Here is a 27820-nt window from a genome sequence, read left to right as displayed (position 1 = left end):
TTTTGCTGAAATGCTGCTAGGCTGATTTTGCTTTAGGACATGCTTTTTTTTAATATTTCTGTGCTAACACAATACATCAAATTCTCCATCTGATATAGCTATTCTGTTACTTTAAAAATACTGAGATTCATAAGAATTTGAGAGAACTGGAATTCAGACCGCTGAAGAATGTATATTATGGCACCACATTGAGTTGCATGTTCCAATTTAATTTCATGCTGTAATGTGTACTTGGTGTGTGTTGTTCTCCAGCAGAAAGCTGGTTCAGATTTCTTCAGCAATGCTTTTCTTTTAAGTAAGTGTTTTGGTTTTCAATGTGTTGAATATAGTATTTACAGAAGCAACATGTGTAAAAAGGCATGAGGAAAATCATAGGTTTAAAAAGTATAGAAACTATTCTACAAGGTATATAAGATTGTCATGACTAATACAGCATTTATGCAGTCACATTCATAATAATATTTGTTGGCTTATTTGTATTATGAAATCATGTGAGATTGCCAAGGTAACTTTCAGAGTACCTAGGTGATTTTCTCACAATTTAACAGATAACCAGAATGTCTTTTCTCTAATATAATATTGTTTCATGTTTGTAGGTAATATATGCTTTGAACACTAAAAATGATGAACATGAGGCTGCTATCCAAGCCCTTAAAGATGCTCATGAAGAAGAAATTCAACAAATTCTTGCAGAGACCAGAGAGAAGATCTTGCAATATAAAAGTAAAGTTGCAGAAGAAATGGATCTCAAGAGAAAGATCCAGGTTTTAGAAGAGTCACTGGAAGATCATAAAAAGATGAAACATCAGGCCTTGACAGAATTTGAAGCCTATAAGGACAGAGTTGAAGATATGCAGCTTTGTGCAGAAGCTCAGCATGTACAGCGTGTGGTGACCATGTCAAGAGAAGTGGAAGAGATCAGAAAGAAATTTGAGGAAAGGCTACGAAGTTTCATACAGCTGCAAGTGCAGTATGAGAAGGACAAGCGTACAGCTCTGGAAGACTTAAGAGCTGCCCACAGGCTTGAGATTCAAGAACTTCTGAAGACTCAACAGACTCAGAATGCTACTTTAAGTAAGGGTCAAGAAAAACTAGAGGAATTGCATAGACTGGAGCTGGAAGACTTGAATAGTAAAGTTGAAGAATTAAGGCTGGAAAGAAAAAAACTCATTGAGGACTATGAGGGCAAACTCAGCAAAGCACAATCCTTTTATGAGCATGAACTTGATTCTTTGAAAAGATCTCAGCTTTTTACAGCAGAAAGTCTACATGCTTGCAAGGAAAAAGAAGTGGAGTTAAGAAAAGAATTTCAAAACCAGGAAAGTATGTTGCGGAAGAATCTAGGAAAGCTTAAAACTGAATTGCAAATGGTCCAGGATGAAGCTGCCAGTCTACGGGAAAAATGCCAAAAACTTCAGGTGGCTCTTGGCACAGCAGAAAACAATGTTCAGGTGAGACTGATGATGTGTTGTTCCCAAGACTGAGTTTTCTATTTATGCTGCATTTCCAAGAGGCTGGTAATTTGAGGTCACTGGAACATGTAAACTTCATTTTATGTCACTCTTACTTGATTATTGTAATCTAAGTTTTGTTATTTATTTATATTTTGAAGTTATGTGTTTGGTTCTGCTGACAAACTGAAATGCTTGCTAGGCAAGTGGAGAAGCCACTTTATGACACTGTACAGTTTCCTGCGGAAGTGTATTCAACAGGAACATCATGTAACTGACAGTATAAATACAAAGAATATTATGTATTCAGTGCAGTTTTGTTTGTAGAGTTCATTAGTGAATAACTTTCTTAAACATGTTGGGTGTTAAGGTTTGTAGGATGTCAGAAAAAAAGATGGCTTTCTGAATGTTTTAACTTTTTTTATTTTAACATCTTCAGTTACGTGTTTGCAAGCAGTAATAAATGCTGCACACATTTTCACTCTGTACTCTTTTGGGCTAGGATAGAGTTAATTGCCTTCATAGTAGCTGGTTTGGGGCTATGCTTTGGATTTGTGCTGGAAACAGTGTTGATAACTCAGAGATGTTTTCATTACTGCTGAGCAGTGCTTACACAGAATCAAGGCCTTTTCTGCTCTTCATATCACCCCACAAGCAAATAGACTGGGGGTGCAGAAGAGGTTGGAAGTGGACACAGCTGGGACAGCTCACCACAACTGACCAAAAGGATGTCCCATGCTACATGGCATCATGCCCAGCAATAAAAGCTGTGTGAAGAGTGATGGCATTTTTCTTCCCAAGTGCCATTACAAGTGATGGAGCTTTACTTTTCTGGAGTCTTTACTTTCCTGAGCCTGTCGATGGGAAGGAGTGAATGAATTTCTTGGTTTGCTTTGCTTGCGTGCATGGCTTTTGCTTTACCTGTTAAACTGTCTTTATCTCAACTCATGAGTTTTCTTACTTTTACTCTTCTCATTCTCTCCCCCATCCCGCTGGCGGGTAGTGAGTGAGCAGCTATGTGATACTTAGCTGCTTACTGATTTAAACCCCAGCACAGTGTTATTTAGAAACTAAAGTTTCTTGTCCCTAACGAAGAGCAAGACATCCTAGAAATACAAAGACTGATTTTTTTAATTTTTTTTTTATTGTCAGCAAAAAAAAAAGGACTGGACATGCTGGACTTGAAGGAAATGATTCTGTGAAATTTTGCTTGGTTTTGGTAGCTGTTCTGAGGCCTGAAGAACAGTAATTTCAGTGGATAAGCTTGAGTATCTTGTCTTTTGCATTTGTAGTAACTCGAGTTTTAAAGCCAGAAATACCTTAAATGTTCTGGTCATAGTAATTTTGGAAGCATCATTGGGTAGAGCTGAGATGGGCCAGGAATTTTTTCCATTTACAATCTAATTCCAGCCCATCTTTTGGGCTATCCTTCCTTTCTGTGTAAAGACTACAGGGTATAGTGGAAGACTGCTGCCTTTATCAGATGTTAAATTCAGAGTACCTTATTCCAGTTTCCCATGGGGCCTTCCAAAAGTTCATTCCAACTCTGTTCAGTTGACAAAGCAGAACTCTTGCCTTTCAATTGACTGCATCGAGGAGATGAGTTTCTGGAGAGCTGCAGTAAAGAGGAAACCCACTGTGTGTTGATCATATCTGCCATAACAGAATTCCAAAGAAGAGGAAGAGTCTAGTATAGTATTTGCAGCAGATTTCAAAAGTCAGATCCTACTCTGTTCATTATGGATGAGGTGATGAAATACTTAATCTCACCACTTCTGATGTCCATGTTTTATTACACATTCTGTCCAGTGACTTCCCCAGTTCTGTTAATTAAAATGACTACTATTCCAGTGACTTGAATGAAGAGAAATCTAGCTTTTCATTTAAAGTGGAACAAGATTTCCTTTTCCTTCCTGCATGGCTGAGAACACATGAGCAGCAGCACACTAGCCGAGAATATTGTGAATCAGTACGTTGGATTTAAAACATACAGGAAGTTTGATTTAGCTAGTTACCTAGCTCTAATTTTGTGTATATCCATGTGCAGCTTAACTTGTGTTGGTCGTAAACATAGTTGCAATGAAGGACACTGTAAACTGCTGTGAACATACAGCCATTCTTCCATGTGAGGAAGTCTCAGATACCAGAGACTAGGTTTCTCACATTAACCCCCAAACTCTGTGGACCATTTTATTTTTTTTATTTTTCATGTAACTTTTTGAACATTGTTATATTTTTCTTGTGCATTCTTACCATGATAGATACCCAGTATCTTATAATGCTTCAACAATATTTTTGGAAAAACATGTAATATCAAATGAATGTCACAAGATTTCATCTTTTGTATGAATAAAACTTGTTTGCTGAAAGGTGTTTTCTGTACATTTTGACCTAATACTCATTTAAATTTACACAATTGTATGTATAATGATAACAGGCATTATGCTATGCTTCCTCTAGGTTCTTCAAAAACAGCTAGATGATGTGAAGGAGGAGGAGATGTCATTGTTAAGCAAACACAAAGAAGTGGAAAGTGAGCTAGCAGCTGCTAGAGAGCGCTTACAGCAGCAGGCCGCTGATCTTGTTCTCAAAGCCAGTATGTATGTTAGTAACTTAATCTGGAAATGAAAATCATGTTTTTGTACTAGCCTTTCTTTTTCCTGTTAGTCTTGTGCAGGTTTAGAGTGCCTAAAGACTGTTCAGTTGTGACCATAGAAATTTCTGACAAATTTTGGGGTTAACTGTTTTGATATTGCATGCATTGTACTTAAGACTCCGATTTGTTTAATTTTTTTTTTTTTGCATATGTGTGTACTTTTGTCCAAATACTTTGTATGGCATGCATATACCTTCCAGGCCTTGGAATTTCTTAAGTACGCTTGTACAGAATGCTTCTGCTGTGTATCTGTTCTTCACATAGTCATTGCAACATCCTTCATGTTCCTCCCTCCTTTTTCAGTTGCCTTGTCTTTTTGCTGACTGTGGTACTTTGCTTTACACTTACTGTCAGAACACTTGCAGCTTACTGGATAATAAGTCCTTTAGAATTTTCCTTATAGCTGTTTTCTTTGCTTCTGTGTGCTTGTTGGCATATGGAAAGGCATAGAAAACAGTTTAAAACTTGGCTGTACACATGCAGGTTTTCCCTCATTGGCATTGTGTCTCTTGTAAACTGCTTAGTGATAGAGTGTGGGCCCAGATACTTGTGCTTGTATACTATAGGTAGGATTGCAGTCTAAAAATAAGCCCCTGGCCTTGTTCAACTACACCAATTGTAGAAATACCTGATTGTTTCCATTACAAATTAGCACTAGCCCATGGCTCTTCCCAAAAGTCTGTTTGAATAAGATCACCTTGTTTTGAAGGCTGGGATGTTGCCAGACTGTGTCAGTCAGCCTTAAGAACAGACAATACAGCATTAACTTGCTAATACTGTAATAGTTTACTATTTAGATTATATGCTATATGTAATACTATATTTAGTATAGTAGCTTACTACTAGCTGGCTACGCATGGCCAGTTCACAAATTGGCTATGTGGGTGTGGCCTGTATCAAAGCATTATTTGGGTCCTTCAAATAGTGAGGCAGTTCTTACAGATAATTTTCCATATGCCAACAAGCATGGGGAAGTGAAGGAAACAGCTGTAAAGAAAATCCTAAAAGACTTACTAAGAAAAAAAATTATTCTGAGTAAACAATAGAGTTTATCTGGCTGCTTTCTTAATGTGAAATTGTTAAGGATCTTTGTGTAAACCTTGGAAGTCTGTTTAGTTACCATTTCAATCTGTCATACGATATTTTTTAAGGCATATTTCAAACATGCAATTTATGAAATGAGTAGGTCTGGGTCATGCAATTCACAAAAGGGATAGTAAGGTTTTTTCTATCAAAAGAATCCATTCCAATGGAATGTCAGCCTAGATATGAATTCCTGATGCTTCTACAAAGATGTTAAAATAATGGGAGACTATCCTCTCGTCTTTTAGTTGAACAAATTTAGGTGCATCTTTTTTTCCAAAATAGTCTTCTATCCCCTCCTAAGGCTCTCCCAGTATAGCAAGAGTTTCACTGCTATAGTCAGTTACCTAGTAGTAGTATTTTCAATAGTACAGATATAAATTAAGAAGAACAAGGACAAAAATTGCTGAAATTATAAACCTGTTTCCACTTGTGATGCTAAGGACAGGTGTTTATACTGTCTAGCTTTGTAGATTTTATATATTTTTTTAATATACTTAAAGAAATTAAAAGCAAGCCTCTAACCTGCGAGGCATTAGATCATACTTTAGAGAGAATAAGTTCTGTTACGTCTCTTGGTCATATCCCTTTAGCATAATTAAGTTTTACATAGCTTTAGCTGCTATACCTGGCAAAATTATGAATTTGCTAAAACAGTAACATCTTTACTATCATATATCAATGTTTTGCTTTCCATTGTGTAGCTTATACTGGGGGAAAAAAGATGCTGTTTTAGGTGGGATAAGTTCTTTAGTGTAGACTGTCCATATTCAAATTGTTACCTGTGTCTGCTTTTTCTTGGAGTCAGTATTCAACTTTGAACCAGAAAAACAAACTAAATGAACCCCAGCACCAGGCACTCTACTGTTGCTGGGCATTTTACAATAAAATTAAAAAAGGGAGAAGTGGAGGGGAAGGTGGTACTTGCAGTGAAGATGATGGAGTTCCATATGAAAGCTTCCATAAGAGCTGTACTTCTAGAAGTCACTGAAGTATGAATTACATTAAAATAATGCTGTGAGCTTTTAAAGAGCTGCTTTGTTTCTAGGTCACATTGGAATGCTTCAAGCTACTCAAATGACTCAAGAAGTTACAATCAGAGACTTGGAATCAGAAAAGTCTAGATTAAAGGAAAAACTATCCCAGTTGGAAGAGGAAAGAAACTTATTACAAAGCAAAACACAGAGTCTGGATGAACGACAAAGGCAGCAAATTCTGGCCTTGGAGAAGGTTAAACAGCTTATTTGCTTCAGAAAAAAATAATTCTGTTTTAATTATTTGGTTTATATGACTGGACTAGGACCAGCAGTGTTATGTTCCAAGTATATCTCATGTAACAACATAGAATGACTGTAGATAGAATGTACATAGAATGTAGAGTCTAAAGTGAAAGTAGAAGGAAATCAGATGTTGCTCAGACTGCTTCAAACATATTTAACAATTTCATTGAAGACCTTGTAGCTGGATGTCTAGTATCTGAAGTAAAGAGAAATGTGAAATGGTTAAAGAACAATTTAAAAAGCCATCTTCTGAAAATGTGCTTAACATGTTTGAAAATATTGAACTGAAATTTACTACAGGCTTGATACCTTATTGATATTTCCCCAGATTAAATAGAGCAAAAAGTATATTTTAAAAAGGATATATTGCTTTGCAGAGATATATTGAATCTACGCTTTTGGTTACTGAATGATTTAGTCAGTGCTTACTGCTTGCTCAATTTGTTTTATAGGGAAGTTAATTTTTGTAGATTTCTGCTATCAGTAATGGTTTGTATTTTTTTAGTGCTGCTTTTCTGAATTTTTACCATTTCATAGAAATGATTTTATTTTTGTTTTTTTACAGAAAGTGAATGAAGCAAGAGAGTCACAGCGTGAATATTATGAGAAGGAGCTGGTAAAATTGCAAGCAAGATTGGAAGGAGAGGCTGCACAGTTAAAAGAGGCTCATTCCAAGACCTTAGAAGAATTGGCATGGAAACACCATACTGCGATTGAGGCTGCACACACTAATGCTAATAAGGATAAGAAAAAACTGCAGATGGTAGGTTTGTGTTTTCTTAGCAATAAAACATACTACAAAAAGCAGATGTTACAGTTTGAACCTTGGACTGCATGGTTTTGTTGCATGGCCAGTTTTATTTGGAGTTACCTGCAGATCTGCTGGGCCTCACTGAAGAAACTTCTCAGCCTTTACTAAAATAACATGTATCTTGCGGAAAACAAAGAAGAGCATTTGTACTGTCATTTGTCTGCATACCGAAGGGAAATTCTCAGATTACAGAACTTTCTTTTTCAGTAGAGTAGGTTATGTTTTCCCAGGTTTTGTGACCCATATTAAGAAGCCTTGGTATATCACTTCTGAAGGAGGTGTTATGTTACTCTGATATTTAATTTTTTAATAAACAGAAATACAAAAAGTTATTATATTTGTACTTGGCTACATGTATACTCAGAAAACAACAGCTGTTCCAAACTTATCTCATTGCATAAATTATGCTTACTGTGTATTGACTATTTATTTACTTTTGACTGGAATGCTGCAAGTAAAAGGCTTTCTTTGTTTCACAAAATTGGTCTCTTTTTGTTGCGATGAATGAGAGGACCAATTTTAAATTATTATTTCCTAATCTGATTGCATGTACCTGAGACACAATTTTTTGCCTTATACAGTAAATACAGGCTAAAATTAATTGTCTAGTTTAAGGATTTGTTATACTCCTCTAGTGTGTTCACAGAAAATTATACTGAGAAACACAGCTGTAGTTAGAGGTGTGCATCTTAGACTGATTTTATTTTTTTTAATTACTTTACTAGTGTGTTGCTTCTTAGTTTTGAGTAAATCCCAAGGAGTTTTTTCTTGTCTCCCAGTAGTGGAAGTAGTTCTCTGAGACATACATGCATCTGATCTTTCAGGTCTACTTTCTTTGTAAGTTTAAACATACCAGACATTAAAAAAAATGTCTCCTAAGGGTTTCTGGGAATATTTTTCTTTATTCTTTTGTTTTCAAGTTAATATAGAGAATAAAGCAAAGAATACCATAAAATGTTTGTTCTTAATTAAATCAGTTAAAATAGGGAACACCTCTATAAATGTGAGGCATGTGAAACTTGATTTTAGCGAGGAAAAAATCAGCTATGAAAAGATATCAGGGCCAAGATAGCAGTAAATCTTCATCAGTGTACTGTCTCTTCTTGTCAAACCTATCTCGCTAAGCACATTTTGTGTTATTTGAGTAATTCAAGGAAGAAACAGTCAGTCTCAAATGTAGAGAAGAGTTGAGTTTAATATGAGGAAGAAGCATGGTACAAGGAGCCTTGGGATAGAGAACATGAGGATTTATTGGGACTGGAAGACTGGGAAAGGCATCTGGGGTTTGGAAAGGTTTTAAAAAATAGAAGAGAATTCTAAAGAATGAGAAAAAGACGCAATAAATGGCTTAAATATATCTCTTTGCTTCAATTCTTCCATCTATAAAATGAGCTGTAAAAATGGCATCAGTTCATAGGATTATGAAAATAGAGCTGCTAATAGTTTTGCAGTACTGCACAGCTGTACTGACAAGTATCATAAAAGAACTAATTACTCAGTTATCAGAATAAGGTCTGAATAGCACTAGTGAAATTCTGCAGACAGCAGATTTCACAGTTTGAACAAGAAAAATTGAGCAAGTTGCATTAAGCAAGTATCATTTGTCTCAGGTGGTAATCTGGGCTTGGGAAAAAAACAGGTACTTGTTGAGTTACATTGTATAGCAGTGTATAACTGAAAGTTAGTATAGTGACCCTCTGTTTTTATCACTCTGATCAACTTCCACCATGAACAGAGATTATGCAAGCAGTTTATACACAAATTATTTATTGGCTATTGCGCACCCTAATGGAGTGCTAGAACAAGCTATGATGCTTAATATGCTTACCACCCCCAGCAAAACACTTGAGGAGTCTCTTGGTTTGGTTGAGGAAGTGTTGGCCTCCGTTGCTTTTTGGATTGTATGTTGACATCAAAGTTGCTGTCTAGCAGCTCCCCAGTTTTCCTGAGCATTTTACATCTTTTCATGACAGTCTTTCCTCTCGACTTCTTGAGCCCTTAACTGTCTTGCTATCTGCAACCTCAGTAATGCCTGTAGTTGTACTTTTTGTTCCATGTGTGGCTCCGGTCTGTATTTTCTTATCTGCTTCTGAGAGGTTACTGATATCTCACATATTTGAGCTCAGGGCTACAAAGATGCACTGAATCAATGCTAAGCCTTAGGAAGGAGTTAATAAAGAAACCTCTGTAGCTGCACAGAAGATCCTATTGTATTACCTGGCTCTGGAACACCTTACTTATCAGCCTTAATCTTCTTGAAGAATAATTTGTCGTATTATAAGTTGTGTAGTATATTCCACTGAAATATGTAATAATGCCTTTAATTTTAAAGTTTCATGTTAAGTATTTTGTGACAGAAAGTGTTATTCTGAAAATATATTCCAAATATTAGTAAAGCTGAAGCATGAATTTATAGTTCTAACAAATGCATGTACAGCATAGGCTCATGTAAAAGAAATGTGATTAATCCGAAAGAGTTAATTTCAGGATTACGTTGTTATTCCACAGAGATTGAACCAAAACAGAGGTGGTATTTGATTCTGTGTATGTAGTTGAACTTGAAGACTAATGGTTAATTTCTTCTGGTTCTGCATACATTTTATAGATAAGGCGTGGAGCTTTCTTTCCTTTCTTGTAACAGCTTGAAAAACTTCCCAAAGCTCAGTCTGGATTTTTAGGATTTACTGTTTTCTGTGGGGATTATGTGTAGGAGATGGATGAGTAAAGGCTGAAGGATAAGCATATTACCAATTTAATTCCATGAAAAGTGGAAACTTCTGCATTCTTTCAACTCAGATTGAAAATCTGTAAAAGCAGATATCATTTCAATGATTTTCATAAGTAAGTACAAGGTGAGACTAGTAATTGAGAAGGAAGTCCTGTTTGTCTTGTCTTTGTGATTAATCAAGGCTGTTAGATTAGAAATTAATCAAGGAATAGAGCAGAAAATAAACTGAAAAGAATACTACTGCCACTGTGGAAGGAAATAAATGTTCATCTTGTAACACTTTAAAGAAAGGACAATTCTTAGTTGAGATCAGGAATGTTTATGCCAGGAGGAATAATTTTCATGTGGTACACCTGTACTTTGTGATGACTGTATGACAAGAATTTAATATTTCTTCCATACTTTTCGTTTCTGAAGGAGTTGGAGCAGCAGTTTGAGAAAGAGAAACTACATTTGGAAGACGATAAGAATCAGCTCCGACAGCAGCTGGAAAACCTGAAGGAAGAGCTGACAACAAAACTGACTTCTGCCAATCAGGAGGCAAGTGCTGACTTAATTGTATCAGCTAACAGTCCTGTGCACTAGACCACATTTTACCAATAATGATCTTGTGCTTAAACTGGGGTATTCTTCATACATGATATTACTTGACTGCTTCTGGGCAATGATTTTGTTGTTAACAAAGTTAACAAAGCAAAAGAGACTGAGGTACAAAATAGTATTTTTTGTAAACACTTTATGGGTTGCGTACAGATAGAGAGAGTGCTGGGAGAGCATGTGTATGTACCTGTGTATATTATAAACTCTGTTTGCATATAATTATGCTAATAAACAGCAAGAGTAGTTATAACTGTTAGCTGCTCCTACCTGCAAACCAAAGGTTAGTCTTTTCTTGCAATGAATAAATTCAGTGTGAATGAATTTATCTCAACATACAAACGCAATAGCATAGACCACTACTAATGCCTGAAAAACTTCAGTTCCCCTTAGCTGTTGTCCTTTGGTCCCCCTTGCCTCCAGTTATCCTGTTTTTAGCAGCCTATGTATTTACAAAGTTTTTCACCTATAGCTGGTGAACAATGCTCAATATTTTTACTTGAAGGAAAAAAAATACAATTATCATTATTTTATAGACGGGGAGCTGAAGCGCAAACACGTAGAAAAAAGTGTATTGTTCTACAACACACTGGAAGAAAATGAAGCCAGGATGACTTGGCTGCCATTATTATTAAGTATGGAAATCACAGTTATTTGTTTTTTTTAATGTCACAGGTGTCTCGGCTGCAAGACCTAGTACGAAAAAGTGAGCAAGGCCTTGGTACTGCAGAAGGGCATATCTCCAGCCTTCAGGAAGCTCAGGAGATACTCCAGAAAGAACTAGAATTAACTAGAGCAAGACTGCGAGAGACCACAGATTCATTGTATAGTGTTGAGGTAACCAGAATGTTGGAGAATAAACTGTGCAAAGTACAGTCACAGTGATTTTGGTCTTGTTTTCAAAATGGCAAGAAGTATTGTAGTGTACACATCATTGAAGGAACTTCATATGGCTTTGTTAAAAAGAGATTTCTCTTTATATTAAGCAGAGAGAAAAAAAATGGAAAATTAAGATGGGCTGGTTTGGGGTTTGGTTTTTGTGTTGGTTGGTTTGGGGTGGGTGGGTTTGGGTTTTGTTTTCAGAACACTTGTATTACTTAATGGGTATTGCTGCAGGAACATCTTTCTGTGGTTAATATAAATTGTGCTAAAGTGTATTCAAAGAAAATAAATCCAGAGGTGGACTTTTCAGAGGCTTAACAGAGTTTCCTCAGAATGTAAAAAAGATCTCTGTTAGACCAATGCTATTCCAGACAGTTTCGTGGTTTTGTGCAAAGCAAGATCCAGAGCTCACTAGCTCTAGATTCATTTTTATGCTCCATGTTTTCCTCAAGTAATGAGCATAGTCTTCGTTTCAGGCTCAAATCTAGAATTTTGGAAGATGCTTAAGAATACTTTAAAGATATATATTATTATATCTTGAAGGATAGCAGACTATCATCCAGAAAATGTGACCACTTTATACAACTGAAGCCATTAATTTGTTTAAGCACAAATATATTGCTGTTTCAGTTGGCCTACATGAAAACGGAACTGTCAATCTGTCAGTAGCTCCTTCGATTTAAGTATAACCTTTCCTTTTTCTTTCCTCAGTAAACAACATACATTTACAAGATCACAGAAATGTTTGAAGTAGAGCAGCAAATATTAAAAGAAATAATAATAGTAAATCCCTGGATCTGTTTTCATACTGGTGTTATATTCTTAACAAAACCAACCTGAAACAGAATATTTTGGGGTTTGTTTGTCTGGAGTTTTTTTGGTTGTAGGTTTTTAATTATTATTTATTTCTTTGGCTATGGTCAGTAGATGGGCACCCTATTGCAGTTTGTATTTCCTCTGTATTTCTTATAGTTTCTCTCAGTGTCTTTATAATCTAATGAGTTCTTCTCTCTTCATCTATTATAACATTTAAATATTCATATATAGCAGGTTACAGGCAATAATATTAATCTTAACATATTTTAAAATACATACGTGAAAAAATCCTACAAAAAATCACTTTAAAAAGCCTTAATTAAATTTAGATGGCTGTGTTTGCTTCTCATGGATGAAGCAGGCACTGCTGAGAAACACTCATGTAAGTATGTTTTCTAGGTAGTACCTAATACTGTTCTAAGTAAAATTTGGACAGAAATTGATAGGAATTTTGTATTTTTTTTTCTGTGTTCAGACCATGAAACCGTGTTTCTAGCAGGTTTGCCCAGTCAAGAAACATAAAAAAAGTACATGAACTTTATATAAAATCCAGGTAGCCCAAGATTTGAAATTCAAGTACTGAATATTTGCTGCTTTAAAAAAAAAATTCAAATCATGCTTGACAAAGAAGCTGAGAAATTCTGAAGTTAGTCCTGCAATTAACAGGACTTAATGACCTTTTGAGGTTCCTTCCAACACGTATTATTATGTGATTCAGTGTAACAGTATTTGGAAAGATTAATTCCAGAATGACTTATTGGAAAATTGCTTGTTATAGCTTTTTATAGGAATGCAGAATTCTGTTCTACAAGTGAGAAATACCAGCAGATGTATAGGCATTGATTGTGTGTAATTAGGAACCACACACTGAAAAAGTTCAAGTTTTACAAGCCAATTGTAACTGACACTTTTATTATAAATACACTTATTTAAGGTTTGAAATACCTTTTTGCTGCTGATCAGTCTCTATTGTGAAGTTTGTGTTTTCAGGGGGAACTAGATCAGGAGAGACAACAGCATGAGGCAATGATTGCTACCATGAGAGAAGAGGAAAAGTTCAAAGTTGACAGAATGGCTCGTGACTTGGAAGTAAAATGGACAGAAAATCTTCGGCAAGTATTGATTTTTTTCATTTTATTCTTTAATAAGAAATGAAGTATGTATTACATGCAAATGTAATAGCAAATGAAATGTAAAGGAAGGGCTTCTGTTATTACCTAAACTTTAGCAATTATTACAGAGTTCTTAATTCTCCCTCATTTCTTGCACAAGTTCCACTGCATTTTAGTTATTTCACCTTTGCTTTTAGACAGGAATGTAATAAACTTCGTGAAGAGCTGAGGCTGCAGCATGAAGAGGATAAGAAGGCAGCCATGACTCAGCTGCTGCAGCTAAAAGAACGTGAAAAAAAAGCAGCAAGGGATGGATGGCAAAAAAAAGTTGAAGATCTTCTAGACCAGGTAACTATGGTCTCTTTGAGAGTTAGAAGTTACAGTTTAGTTTCTGGTGGTTATTACCAATTGACAACATGAAATTGGCTGTGACATCTGTCGTTGAAATTTAATTTGTTAGCATAATGCTTTTTAAACCTAATAATTATCCAACTTTTAAAGTAATATAACAAGTTCCCTTAAAATTATAAAAATGCCCTTTCTTTACACTAAATGTGAATAGAACCTTTTACAGTTTTGTTTGGGGGAGTGGAGGGTATTGGCAGTCTCACCTCTTCACTTATAAGATTTGTTTATTTGGTTATTTATTTTATACTTTGTCTACTTACCTATTCTATTGTAAATATTTACCAGTTCTAATTATTTTCACTTAGAGGTATCCCTTATCTTTGCAATAAAAACACTGCACAAGTCACTGGAAAGTCAAAATGTCCCTCAGTTTCTACATGTTTATTACAGCTATGTCTGTTCTTAAGTGATTTTGAGCATTATTTTGGGTTAATTTTTTGTAAGTATTGAGTTTGTTAGTTGCAACTCGTAAACACAGTTATGTTAGCTCATTCACAGAAAATACTTGCTTTGTACTTTTTCAAACCATAAATGCTATAGAACTGGTTTAATTGACTACAATTTGAAAGAATAGTTGATAATGAGCAAATACATTTTAAAGTAAGAGAAACAGATTTTGAAACTTTTTAAATGACTGCAGTTTCAGGATGTTATTGTGGGATGGCTTTTAATTTGTTGTCTAATTTGAGAAGTCTAATAACAGAACATGTGCTTGATTATACAGTTTCTTACAGCAACATAACTATTTTGTTGACAAGGGAATTTAAGCTTGTAAAATCTTGTGGCTTAGGCTCATAAAAGCTGAAGGCTTTCGAAGTGCTTGGTCTGTTACTTTTTACAACATGAATGCAGTAAGACTTTGACTCGTTTGATTTTATGTTTCTGTTACTGCTTTTACTCAAGCTTCATTTACTCTTTAAAAGTGTACCTATAAATATGATTTTCTCCATGAAAGTACAATTTGAAAGGGATGTGTTAAGCTTTCTGTGGTTTAGAACTTTTAAAATACTTACGATAGCCTCTGAGAGCTGCACTGACCTGAATTGTAGAGTCAACGACTGACTTATTTTGGAAAAGAGCTCAGGAGGTCATCTAGTACAACCTCCTGTTCAAATCAGCCAACACTGATTTTAAACAAGGTTGCTTAGGGCTTTGTCCAGTCAGGTCTTGAATAACTTCCAAGAATAAAGATTCCACAGCCTCTCTGAATAATCTCTTTGGGTGCTTATTATCTTCATAGTGAGGTTTTTATTTATATTTAGACAGAACCTCTTCTGTTTTCATTTATGATCATTGTCTCTCTTTATCCTTTTGTGCATCACTGTGATGAGGCTGAGTCACTTCCTCTGTAACCACCGCATAGGTACTGGAAAGCTATTAAGTGTCAGAAAACCTTCTCTTTTTTAGACTAAACAAACCTGGTTCCATCAGAAGGATATATGTTCCAGCCTCAGCAATCTTGGTAGTAGCTCTCCACTGAACAAGTTCAAGCTTATCAATGTTTGTCTTGTACTGGGGCAACCAAAGCTGAATGAACTGGAGGAGGAGACAGAATGTGCTCCCCCTAAGGTAATGTGCAACGAGTGCCAAGTCAAAGAAACTGATCCCTCAAACTACTGGCTGTTGCTACAGCCTAGTATACTGCCAGACCACACTGCAGATTCATGCTTAGCCTACCATTAACTAGGTTATGCAAAGCAGATCTTTAACTCAGTATGAGCTAGTGCAGGGGTTTAGTACATAGCATGTAAAGGACTTTGCATTTGTCCTTGTTGATTGTTGTGGCAAAAACTTGAAAAAAATCCTAAATAAAAAAAAAGCCTATAAAGTGTACTAAAAATGGCTTGGTTTTTTTTAATTCTGTTATAGTAATCTGCAAATTTCTGCCCTCTAGTTGTTGCACATTTGGTAGGTAAGATCTAGTTTTTGCATAACAAGGTAATGTTTTTACTTTTGTACCAATAATGCTAAGTAACCCCTCATATAATGCATGTAGGATTATTGTTATTCTAACAGTATAGCTTTATTATGAGTAAAATAATTCTCTTGAGAGAAAATGCTATTCAGCTGATTAAATGCTTAAACACATTCTTACTAGTTGCAAAGCATCACTTACTATCTACAGTTAAATGTGGCTGGTAGGTTAACTAGATCAGTATCTAGAGACCAAGTGTGTAGTTTTTATCCCTGATAGGATAAATTATTCTAGAAGACATAAAAAGAAAGTGCTTTCCCATTTTTCCTGTAAATTGTACTAAGTACTTCTACATCAATCCATGTGAGAGTGTCTTCATGAAATATGAATTCAGGTGAGGTAGCTCTTCTCCATTTCTTTTGGCTGTGTAATGGCTTTCTAACGCTTATCCTAAAAACATTTTACTGCTGAGAGGGCTTCAGCCATGGACAATATAGTAGGAATCTTCTTTTTTAAAGCAGCTTGTCTGTGTTGCACAACTGAAACGTACAGGTTAAGATCTGTATTCTTCTTACCTCTTTCTGGTTTCAGCTAGTGCTCTGTCTATGCCTATGTGGAGATGCTTATAGCAGAGCTGACACGCATCCACATTTGCAGAACTGGGAAACACTACTTTCCTTCCCCAGCACAAGGATTACTAGCCTGTTCCACAGCCTGTGTAATCCTTTAGAAGATTTGCTGTCAAATGGATGCTTGAAATTTCTGTGAGAAGTAACTTGCACATACCCTCGATCAGTTTCCTGAAAGGAGATTAACTTTCAGCACAGAATCATTTTACTCTGCCTCCTGTCACTTTATATTGTCCTGAACACACTGTCTAAAGGCTTGTCTGTCAGAGAGAGAGAGGAGGTAAATTTCAAATAACACTCCACTCCCCATCAAATTCTCTTTCATTATTCTTGTATTCAACAATACTGGTAAGGCTACTGTGACATCTAGTGGATGGTAAGGGATTTTGGGCAAGATTTAAAAAGCACTTTGAAATCTAAAATGCTGAAATTCAAAAGAATGAAAAGAAAAATTGTACCAAAGAGGGAGCAAAGAACAGAGACCTGGAATGCAGCTGAGGGTAAGATTTTATGCTTCTCCTTTCATCTGTAGATATTTGTTGCTTTTCCAAAGGAGCACAAATTTCTGCAGTTCTTGGAATCTTTGAAAAGTGACTACAGTTATCAAAACTGCTCTTAATGGGACTGCACTGTAGGTTCTGCAGGCCTCACAGAGAACTGGGAAGCTTTGTAAGTTTCTGCTTAGATCCAGTGTCCACACTCATCCTGCCACTCACGATTGATTTAAAAGAATCAGTACTCGTGTATTCCAATGGGGAAATCTATGCTTTAAGCAAGTCAAAAACTATTATACATGAACATGTGAATAATCATATAGTCCAGAGTCACTGCAGCCCTCAGAGCGCCAACTACTGAGGGTGCTTCACCCTGTTTCATGACTGTCCATAGTTCTTAATAAAGAATCCTACTTGTTCTGGGTTCCCTTGTCTATATAGAGATGTGATCCTGAAGATTTGTTCTATCTACATTGGTTGTCGTAGTTTTGTCTGAAGCTTGAGCATGAAAACAAATGCCTAACATTCAGCTGTACTATCTCTTTTTCTGAGCTTTTATTTATGGTTAGCCCATTCAGCCCGTACTGTGCTCTGTTCATTGTGTTACTCTTTGTTTAAAATATTCTGAATGTAATGGAGGAAGTTCATTAAAGACCATTTACAATTAAGAGTTACTCAGCAATTCAGACAAACAAAAGCAACAGAACAAATAAAGTTTTCTAGGTATTTCCAGTAGGATACATTAGGAATACTAACAAATGTTAGCTTTGTTCTTTTTCATTTCTCTTTTAGTTTCTTCATTTTTTTTTTCTCATGGTGTTGTGTTTAATTAAATTTAAAAATACATCTAGACTGATGTTTGAAATTACAGTATCTTCATATCCAGAAAACATTTCTTTCTGATTATAAACTTCTAATTGGAACTTAGTATTACCAGGTTTTGTTTGACAGTGTTTCAGTTAGTAAATATGGATAAGGCTGAAAGACTCTTTAGTTCTACTTGTCAGTGGATGGAGATGAACATTAAATTCTTGGTACAGTGTGTAATTAATGATGCGTGAGTCAGAAAAGAGTTTAATTTGATATTTGGAGTTAAGTTTATACTTCCAAAAATGGTAAATAGAAACCTAAGCCAAATCCAACAGTTACACCATTGCCCAAATAAAATTCTGTTCCTGTATCAGTATGTTTTCCCCTTAAATGTAAGGTAAAAATTCTAGCAAGAATCTAGTTTTAAAACATTACCGTTAGTCTCTTTACTGTGTCAGAGAGTTGGTCAAGTAGCTTTGGCATAGGTCCAAAACAGATGATAACAGTGGACCTGGAAGGAGTGAGACATAATTAATTGGGGCAAAATTTTTTTGAGATTCAGCAGATAAAAAAAATTCTAGATTAAAGGCGCTTCCTGAGAGATGCCTCTGTGCTCCAGGAAGGATTAGCCAAGGTAAATAAACTTTAAAGTCCTGACAGCATTATGATAAATAAGTAAAATTAAATGCAGCCTTAGTACCATTCCAGAAACTTTAAAAAACACTGGGAAATTCAAATGATAGTCTCCTCCCCAACCACTGAACCTGAAGTTTGTCAGATTAAAAGCATATAATCCAAACCCCAAATAGGTGAAATGTCAGAATACACAGTCATTTTGCCTACCAGTTTGATAGACTTTTACAACTGGAAAAGAGCTCATCTTTTTAAAGCAGCAGGGTAAGTACCCCACCCTATGATAGCCTGGACACAGCACCTTTACTCAGGGTTGCTATAAAAACGGGAGGAAATCAGGACCAATTAGATTCCAGAGATCATTACACATTCCAGAACACCTGATATATAGTTCATTTTCCTCCGTAGAAAATTGTTGGGTTTTGAGAGAAAGGGAAGGGGTTCTAACTGCTGCTTTTCCTTACCAGAGAGGGCAAACTTTGATGCAGCTCTTCCACTCCAAGCCTTAAGCCAAGTACAAAACATTGTAGTGGGGAACAGCTGCTTTCCAAATCTCTGCAGGGTCATCTGTCACATAAGCTCTTGTGCAGCCAGAGACAGTACATCTGCTGACAAATCAGTCTTTCTCTTCAAAACGAGGACATATCTTGAGGGAGAGTTTTGGGGAAGTTGTTGCTAGCTGGCAAAAATGGATTTATGCCTATGGTCCTCCAGCTTCTTCAGTCAGCATCTTGGAAAAATTTTTATACTAGCATATGATGGATACACATGGGTTTTCTTCTTCAGAAAGGTTAGCAGTCTTTGCTGGAGATCATTCTTAAAATGAAGCAAAGACTGCATAGCGATCTAGATCTGCTTTGATACAACAGATAAAGCTGGACTTTCCCCATTTAGGGTCTAGGGTATTGAACAAGAACACAATTCCTGTTAGCCAGGAGTAATTTGAAAATTCAGTAAGCTGTGTACTGAAGTCAGATCTTGATACAATCAATCTTTTGAATGGTGATACAATATTTAGACTTCAAAGTACTTGTATTTCAAGTTTTGTTAAAAATCAGTAAGCTGTATTTACTGTATATTCAACATTTCTATGTGTGGTTTTAGAACACAACGGAATGTCAAATATGTAAGTCAAATTTTATTGAAAAGTAACCTTTTTTCTTTTGGCCAGTAAGGTCTGAGCATTTAATAGTTTTTTGGGTTTTTTTGCACAAGATAATTACCGTTCTCCCACAATCAGGAAATATGGATTGCAGAAAGATTGCTCTGAGTGAAGTGGCCTAAGAAATCAGTAACAAACTGAATACTGAACTGAACTGGAGGGGTTTAGTGCAGGACCCTCATCAAAAGTTCATTTTGATTCTGTCTGTTTTTCATATCTCTGGAAAACTTCTAAGTTTGGTGAAATCACATGTATTTAAATGATTACCTCATCTTAGTACTTTTACTTATTAGATCAGTTTGTTTCTTGGTGAAAGCAATCTGTTACTCTGCAAGTAGCATGGGGCAATTCTCACTTTCATAAATGGCCTTTTTAATAGGATAGAGTTCGGAATCTAGTTTCCAAAAAGTATTTTTACTTGGAATTTCTTGTAAGTGTAGGATACTACTAACCTTACTTCTTCAATTGTAAAATCTAAATATTTCTTAGTTGTACTACAGTGGTGCCTAGATATGTCCATCAACATTAAGTCCTTCAACTTCTTCAAACTGAGCGTTTATTTAGTAGATCATTTCTGCATTCAACAGCCCCGCCCCCCCCCTTCTCCTTCCCTTCCCCCCCCCCCCCCCCCCAGCAAACCAGACAGATGGGAATGGAAGCACATTAGAAAACAGGTGGATTTGTTCACATTGGCGATGTTAAAATCTGATGTTAAGATCGGAGCTGTTAGATGCGTCTGTTGTCTGGTCCGGTGGAGGGGGGTGCCTCCTAGTGTTACACCCTTGCATAGAAAATTGTTACTTGTAGCCCACTTGTGATGTTAGCATCAGACATTTGGCTATATCACAGTAGTGTATTTTTGTGTCGTGTCTTCTTGTAGATTCAGGATAATGAACAATAATTTCCAGTTGTTTTTTGACAAAGTATTATCTAAAAGTTCCTAACTATAGGCTTCCAAGCTGATGTGAAAATACCTGCTGTCTCCTGGAGAAGGCGATCTTCTTGACTGACCTGTGACAAAAGGGGAAATTGGTCATGCTGGATTTGAAATTGCACTCACTTCATTTCTGATAACTCTATTCTGTGCATGTATGATTTGTATGATCAATAATATTTCATATGGAACATTTACTTGGAAATATGTTTTTATATTTTGCTTTTCATTACTAATCAACTGTAGTGTAAGTAGACCATGAAGTTTTTTTGCTGGAGACTTTCAAGAGTCTTTTATGTACCCAATTCATTCTGAATTTTAAGAAAAATAAATGAAGTATTTAATATAAATCTATCTTCACTACAGACTAAACTTGTTTTCCGCCTGTTAGCAGTGAAATATAATCTTTAATATATGTTTAATATGCTTACGATATTTCAGAGACACAACTGATTGATATAGTCCTTACATGGCATCTTTTCTAATAGTAATGCAAATGGGTGTACTGAATGATTTCTTCCCAAAATTATTTGTCATAAAGGAGAAGAGGAAACAGTTGGGTAATTTGAAAACGTTTCAGCTGCATAATATATGAGTAAAGAGTAAAATTATGTTGAAGAGATAATGCTATCCTGGATGTTTTCAAAACATAACATAGGAAAACACATAATTCTGTTCTGTGTTCAATAGTGTATATATATACTAAACCAAAGCAACATATTTGTATTTTTTCCAGATAGTTTTCAACTTATTTTTCCCTGATGAAATTATAATTAATGTTCTATGTTTTACTCTCCCTTCCTTATCCTTTTTTCTTTTACTTAGTTGATTTCTGAATGTTTCCCTTTATTCCTGTGATCTTTTCTTCATAGCGGCACTGTCTCGGTGAAGCTTTGCATAAATCTATCAGCAATGTAAGTGATTTGCACTTACAGCTTGTGAACAGGGCATGTTTGCACTAATAAACCTGCATATATCCTATAGTACTGCTTTAAAGCTTTAGCCTAGGAAACAGAATACATGGTAATACTTGAGAGGAGAATGTTTGCCACTAGTTATCAAAAGCTTGTGTACCACATCCATTCATCTGTGTAAATGTGCATATATCCCTGGACATCAAACACTATGTACATGGTCATACTATAAGCAGCATTTTTATGTCATTGTTTAAGCAAGCAAGCTTGTGGGCAGTGCAAATGTGTATTGCAGAGCTTTCCTTAAAGCATGAGGTTGATGTTGTATTATAATTTGCAGTTTTGCAGTGCAAGTCATAGTTGTAGCCAAAATATTTTTCTTTCTATACTTTTTATTTATTTATTTATTTATTTATTAAATTCTTACCAATGTTTTTAGTGTGCTGAAAACCTTGGATAAAAACATTGAAATTTCAGAGAATAATGAATTTTTAGAGCTGTTTTCTTTTTGAGTTCTCAGTACAAGACTATATATAAGGGATGAGCCAAAGACATGCAAAGGGAGGCACTAATGTTTTCAAAATTGCGCCCTTAAGAATATCAGTTTATGTACTGAGTAATCAGAATAATGTTGAAAATTATGTACTCTTCTAAAAATAACTCAGTTTTTTTAATATTTCATGTACTTTCAACCAAAAAAACCCTACCAATCCACATATTGTGAGAAGGGTAGACTAATTTGACTTGCCTGTTAGAACCACAGAAGCACAGATCACTTAATTCTCATTGTCCTTTATTTCCTGTACAGTCTATTGATGGAAATAGGCATCTCCAGAGACTGACTCACTTCAGGCTCTGGTTTTGCAGTCACTTTAATCTGGTGGAAGTGTGAACTGCTCTTGGGAAGGGTATTCCTGATCTCTTCTAAGATGGCTTCCTGGCCAGATGTCAGACTTATCTTGATCATCTCAGCTGAAATGTTTTCTGCATTTCCAAGAAAGAAATTGAAATTGTTTTGCCCTTTGCCCATGCTAAAAACGTTTATAAATTTTATAGTGAGAACTGTCAGAATGTGGAGCAGGACTTTAAGTGAGAGACATAAAACTTAAGCAAAAATACATTTTTCCATGTCATGTTAATAGAAGGTTGGCTAAGATTCCATGGTTGACTCCATTTGAATGTTATTATTTAAAGGGTTTTTAGAGTACAATGTTTAAATTACTTGAGATTCTGCAGGACTGAACAGGACTTTCTCCCAAACTGTACCGAGAAGTTCTGGGTCTTCTGAGGAAACAAGAACTTCACAATATGAGAGGAAAGTTTTTGTATAAGTAACTGGTTGAAAATTAGGTGCTAAATGCAGTGTTACCAGTGTGCAGGTAGATCATCGGTGGAGTTATACTGATGTTTAGCATTTTTTTTTTTTTTGCAAGCTGTTTATGAGTAAGTAAGGCAGGAAAGTTTGCAGCTTATAAAAAGTTATTTAGAGTGGAAAGGACGATTGTCTGGAGGGTTACAGAATAGCTGTAAAAAGTCAAGGTACTGAGCAGTAAGAAAAGGGAACTGCTTTTGACTCCTTTCCATTACAAGTATGTCCAAGTGGTCCATCTACATGAAACTTGCCACAGGACACTGGATACTAAAAGCTTTTATAGATTCACATAATGGTTGTATTTAATGAATGTTCCATTAATTTACCCCAAAATACCTCTTCTGATGTAAAAAAGATTTCTAGATGCTTATTAACTTCAAAGTCAAGATCCCTACATTTATGCCTTGGTTTTGTTTTCCCTGGGTAACCTGGGTTGGCCATTTCTGGAGGCAGACCCAGAGATCAAACAAACCTTTGCTCTGACACTGTACAATTTGTGTGTTATGTTTATATTTAATGTACTTAGTAAAAGATTTTACATGAATAGTTCAGATTACAGAAGGTAGTATAGGCCTTCACTATACTCCTTCAAAGGTACCTGAAGTAAAATACTGTTGATACAGTACACTTAGAAGGCAGATTATAAATGCCCAGACACAAAGACCTGGTGAATTTGAAATGCAATGAGCCATGCTCATTTCATTCAAATTAATTTGCTTATTGTGTTTTAGTGCTAATTTTCTTTTGTGCAGCTTTTTTTCTTTCAAATCTGCTTAAGCTGTGCCCTTCTGAAAAAGAAAAGCCATATGTTTGACAGTAATGTTCATGCTGCAAGCTGTTCTGGGTATGCTGCTATTAATTTTTTGTTAAGTGGTGGGTGTTAATGTTCTGTAAGTCAATAAATTGATGTGCAATGTAGTTATTAATTTGTAATAATTAATTTTAAGATATGCTGAATCAAATGACACTATCAGACTGTCATTTATAATTCAATTATATGTAATGCTCTGAGGCTTGAAAAAGTATCCTTACTGACTCAAATTCTTCATTTCATGGCAGTTTTATTTTTCCTTCTTTTGAGTCACTGTAGCAAAATTCTCTTTGGTTAAATCTTGTTTTAAGAATTGGAGGGTGTATCTCTTGTGTTTGGCTCAAAAGGGAATACTGGTTTTGTATTTTCAGTCTGAAAAGATGCAAAAAAGATTTGAAGAACAAATATTATTAATATAATAACATTGGTATAAAATGAGACATTTTCAAGGAGTACAGAGCATTCTAATGTATTGAAATGCTTGTTGGGTGAAAAGCATAATTTGTAAAATCACGTATGTCTAAGAAAATAAGTATCTGTGGCTCAGATTACTTAGATCTTGAAAACCAGTAGAGAAATCACGCTCATAGTATTACTGAGCTAAGAAAAAATGTGTGTGTGTGGAAATCCATCAAGTGTAACGTTTTATTTGTGATGTAGAGTGGTATGCTACCATTTCTTTTCAAATAAAAAGACTTACCAGTAAGATAGTACCATATCATATCAAAAGATACAAAAATCCATCAATCTGGATGTCACAGTCTGTCCTTCCCTGTCTGCTGCAGGATTTTCCTTACAGAACTGGTGTGATATTCCCCTGAAAATAGTTTAACAAACAAGTGTTTGATTTTTGGACCTTGATAGTGTCATTTTTATTGAACTTCATGCAAAACCTAGAAATAAATTTTGATTGTTGAGCCATGAAAAATTGTGTTATAGGTAGTGCTATAGTGCAATCTGACAGATACAATAGCCCTTACAAAACTATTTAAAGCTAATTATTATATCTGAGATATAATATTAACCACAAGTTCAGTAGATGGATGGCATTGCTTGTCTGTCTTTTAGAAAAAGTTCTGGCTTTAAAATTTCAAGTGTTTTCTTCTTTTGAATGTTTTTTCTTCAGAGTTGATGTTAGCATGAATGACTAATGGATATTTGCTGTTCTGTTGTGGGTTAGATCTCCTTACTGAAGCAGAATCTGGAAATGCAGCTTTCCCAGTCACAGAGCTCTTTGCAACAGCTACAAGCACAGTTCAGTCAGGAGCGACAGAGGCTGACTCAGGAGATCCAGGAATTAGAAGAGGAGCATCAACAAAGGCATAAGTCACTTCAGGAAGCCCATATCCTTGCCTTTCAAAACATGGAAGAAACAAAAGAGCAAGAACAAAAGGCATGTTTATCTGAACAAATTGCCATTTTAGCAATTTGTGTAAAGTGTCTGCATAACTACTAATTTTCCTTTCAGCTGATGTCCAACAGTAACATTTTTGTTCAGCTAAAATTAAGACATTTTGAAAAGCATCTCTAATACTGGCATTGTTTCATGTCTTGCTTTAAACAGTATATGCATATATATACACACACATGTATATATGTGTAAAATTATCAAGACATGTTGCTTTACAGTAGTTTGACATCATTATCCATAACATGATATTCTAGTTGTGATTTGCAATAGGTTTCTCTGTATTTTCTGTTATAGTTATCTAATTTCGCATTTTTTTTCTGGTATTTCCCATCAATTTACTCCTTTTATAATATATTTTCATTACGTTAAAAATTGTGTAAACTATGTTCTGCAACTTGCAGGATAATACTAATATCCAGAACAGTGTCACAACCGAGATACTTTTTTAAAACCTTGCCTAAACCAGCTTTAGAACTGAAATTTTGGCAATGTATAGTACATAATATGGTGTGTATCTTAAGCCTTTTTTTTAAATTCATATCTAGAGTGTACCTTTGCAATCAGTTTTCCCATTGCCCTCCCTTAATGGGGACAAAAGTCCCCAAATGCGTACTGTATGCACATTAAACCCATTTATGAATTGTACCTATCACATTGCTTGCTGTTGTAAATATATCAGTAGATTGTTGCGTTTTTTGTCTCTTTTCCAACTGTGAGCAGAATGAGAGTTTGTGCACAGGTAATCTTGATAACTATCAGCCAGCACAAACTAAAAGCACAGTAGGATAACTTAGTAAGAGAAGAAAATACGAGCAATATTTGTGCATTTTTAACAATTTTTGGAGTAGGCTGATGCCTGCTTTTTGTTGCTAGTTCTTTATTGTTTAATATTTTATAAATTCCCTAAGCTGTTATAAAATATTTTTTTTCAAATTTGATTTCATAGGAATTAGAAGAACGTTTGCAACAGAAGCACTCAGAAGAACTTCAGGCACTGAAAGAAACACATAAGCAAGCCATGGAAGGTTTCAAATTGGAGATGGAACAGGAACTTCAGACTTTACGATTTGAGCTGGAGGATGAAGGAAAAGCTATGTTAGGTATACTATTTTCAAATTGCAAGCAGGTCCAAAACCATTATTTCTACTCATCCAAACATACATGCACATGCATGTATATACATGTGTGTGCATTGTAACACTGTACTGTATCTCTGAGTCATACAGTGTTGACCTAATTGTTCCTCTTAATATCAGTGTATGTTTTAACAGGTAAGCCCACATTGTTCATTTCTGAAAAATGTTACCTGTAAGTTTTTTTGGGTTTTTGTTGTTTTTTTTTTTTGGTTTTTTTTTTTTTTTTTTGGTAGGACTAAACAACCAGAGCTTATGATGGAGAATGTTTCAGAAAGCTGCAGGAACAGAATGACAGGACAGTTGCTTGGCTGATGTAAGCTGTGTGTGTTTCCTCAGCAGCAGTATTTGAGGGAGCTGGACTGTTATTGTTAATCAATGTAAACATTTGCAAATCAACTGTTCTTTCTGTTCGCTGTAACTAGCTTCCTTGCGCTCAGAGCTAAATCATCAACATGCAGCAGCAATTGACCAGCTAAGGCACAACCATCAGCAAGAACTGGTAGCTGCCAAAATGGAGCTTGAAAGAAGTATAGAGCTCGGCAGGCGACAGGTAGGTGGCATTGCTGCAACTTACTGTAAAACTGCATAATCAGTATTCACTCTCTCTCAGCTGGAGGCAGGAACCCTTGTGAACAATCAACAAACATATAATCCTTCAAGGTCAGCCAGGACCAGCAGATAATGCCATCCTTACTTGTTCACGTAAACTTCCTTGCTTAGCTTTTTCTTCCTTCAACAAACTTCATTCAAGCCTAGTAATGTCTCCCATATCACCCAGCTTCCTCTCAGAATCGTGTGGCTGCTTGGGAGCACACTAGATTGTATAAAGTGCTGATTCTCACTTGTCCTAGCTGCCCTCAGGGCTTAAAAAGTTAAAAGCTGTTTATCTCTGAAGCCTAAGTGATACAGCTGAGAAGTGGGTGTTTAAAACCAAATTATTCTTCAAACTCAGGAGGTATCCAAGTTGGTGGGTTTTTTTGTGGGTATTTTGTTCTTTTTTTCAGGAGGAAAATTGGAAAATATAAATGAGCATCTCAATAAAGCAAAGGTGATCTAACATCTTGCAACTGCTTCTCATAAAAAACACACTCAAAGCCCAAAACAAGCCCCCAGATCCCAAAGCCAGTATGAGCTTCCTTTGCTTTCAGCAGCAAACTGATTCATTCGCTTTTATCTTCCATTTTTCACTCCATACATAATCAGTTTTTCCAGTAGTAATTAAAAATTCAAAGTTTGATCTCTATTGAAAGTAAGCCAGATTCTTGGAAGTAAGAGGATCAGGAAATTACTTCTTTATTTGCCTATACAATAGGCTTTTTAGGATTAAATTACTGTTAGCCCAGGACCAGGAAGGTGGAATAGTTTTAGAAGTATATTAACAGAGGAAACAGAGGAAACAAGTTTAGTTGGATATGGCCTTTACACAAATAGTCAACGATGAGCCCTTCTTTTCTCTTCCCTGCTGGTTTAACGAGTTTCTAGGGGCAGAAATGTGGCGCTCACAGTGGGGAATGAAAACATGCAGGATCTGGGAGGATACACACACCTAAAGGAGATACCAGAAAAAGAAATTTAAGTTACAAGACTGAGTCCTTGAGCCAGCCACAAATTCCATGTACTTTTGGCCTCTGTAGAATGGTCTGCTAAGCATAAGTTTTAGTTGTACAGAGGGCAAAGCAATTACTTGTGTTTTCCTGTGTTTGAATGCTCACCAGTTCACAGGGTCAGAGCGGACCTGGGTACAGTGAGTTCTGAGCAGGATGATTATATTTGCT

At 35.7% G+C, this 27820-nt stretch overlaps 1 protein-coding gene across 3 annotated transcripts in view; it reads left to right on the top strand.

Annotated features, from left to right (window-relative positions):
- Nucleotides 1-782: 782 nt before the first annotated feature.
- The window catches only part of FAM184A (family with sequence similarity 184 member A), a 38442-nt gene continuing 11404 nt past the window's right edge, over nucleotides 783-27820 (top strand). For 2 of the 3 annotated variants that reach the window (XM_031054048.2, XM_031054047.2), the window contains exons 1-11: nucleotides 798-1451; nucleotides 3912-4047; nucleotides 6239-6420; nucleotides 7036-7233; nucleotides 10427-10549; nucleotides 11282-11443; nucleotides 13295-13420; nucleotides 13618-13764; nucleotides 24679-24891; nucleotides 25856-26009; nucleotides 26468-26595. In XM_031054048.2, the coding sequence (XP_030909908.2) occupies nucleotides 798-1451; nucleotides 3912-4047; nucleotides 6239-6420; nucleotides 7036-7233; nucleotides 10427-10549; nucleotides 11282-11443; nucleotides 13295-13420; nucleotides 13618-13764; nucleotides 24679-24891; nucleotides 25856-26009; nucleotides 26468-26595 (2223 nt within the window). Of the gene's footprint in view, nucleotides 1452-3911; nucleotides 4048-6238; nucleotides 6421-7035; nucleotides 7234-10426; nucleotides 10550-11281; nucleotides 11444-13294; nucleotides 13421-13617; nucleotides 13765-24678; nucleotides 24892-25855; nucleotides 26010-26467; nucleotides 26596-27820 lie in introns of all 3 variants that reach the window. The other variant, XM_031054046.2, reaches the window with a different exon arrangement.

The sequence above is a fragment of the Melopsittacus undulatus genome, chromosome 3 (assembly GCF_012275295.1).
Source record: "Melopsittacus undulatus isolate bMelUnd1 chromosome 3, bMelUnd1.mat.Z, whole genome shotgun sequence".
NCBI lineage: Eukaryota > Metazoa > Chordata > Aves > Psittaciformes > Psittaculidae > Melopsittacus > Melopsittacus undulatus.
The sequence above is the reverse complement of the archived record's forward strand: the minus strand, read 5'-3'. Positions and strand labels throughout refer to the sequence as shown.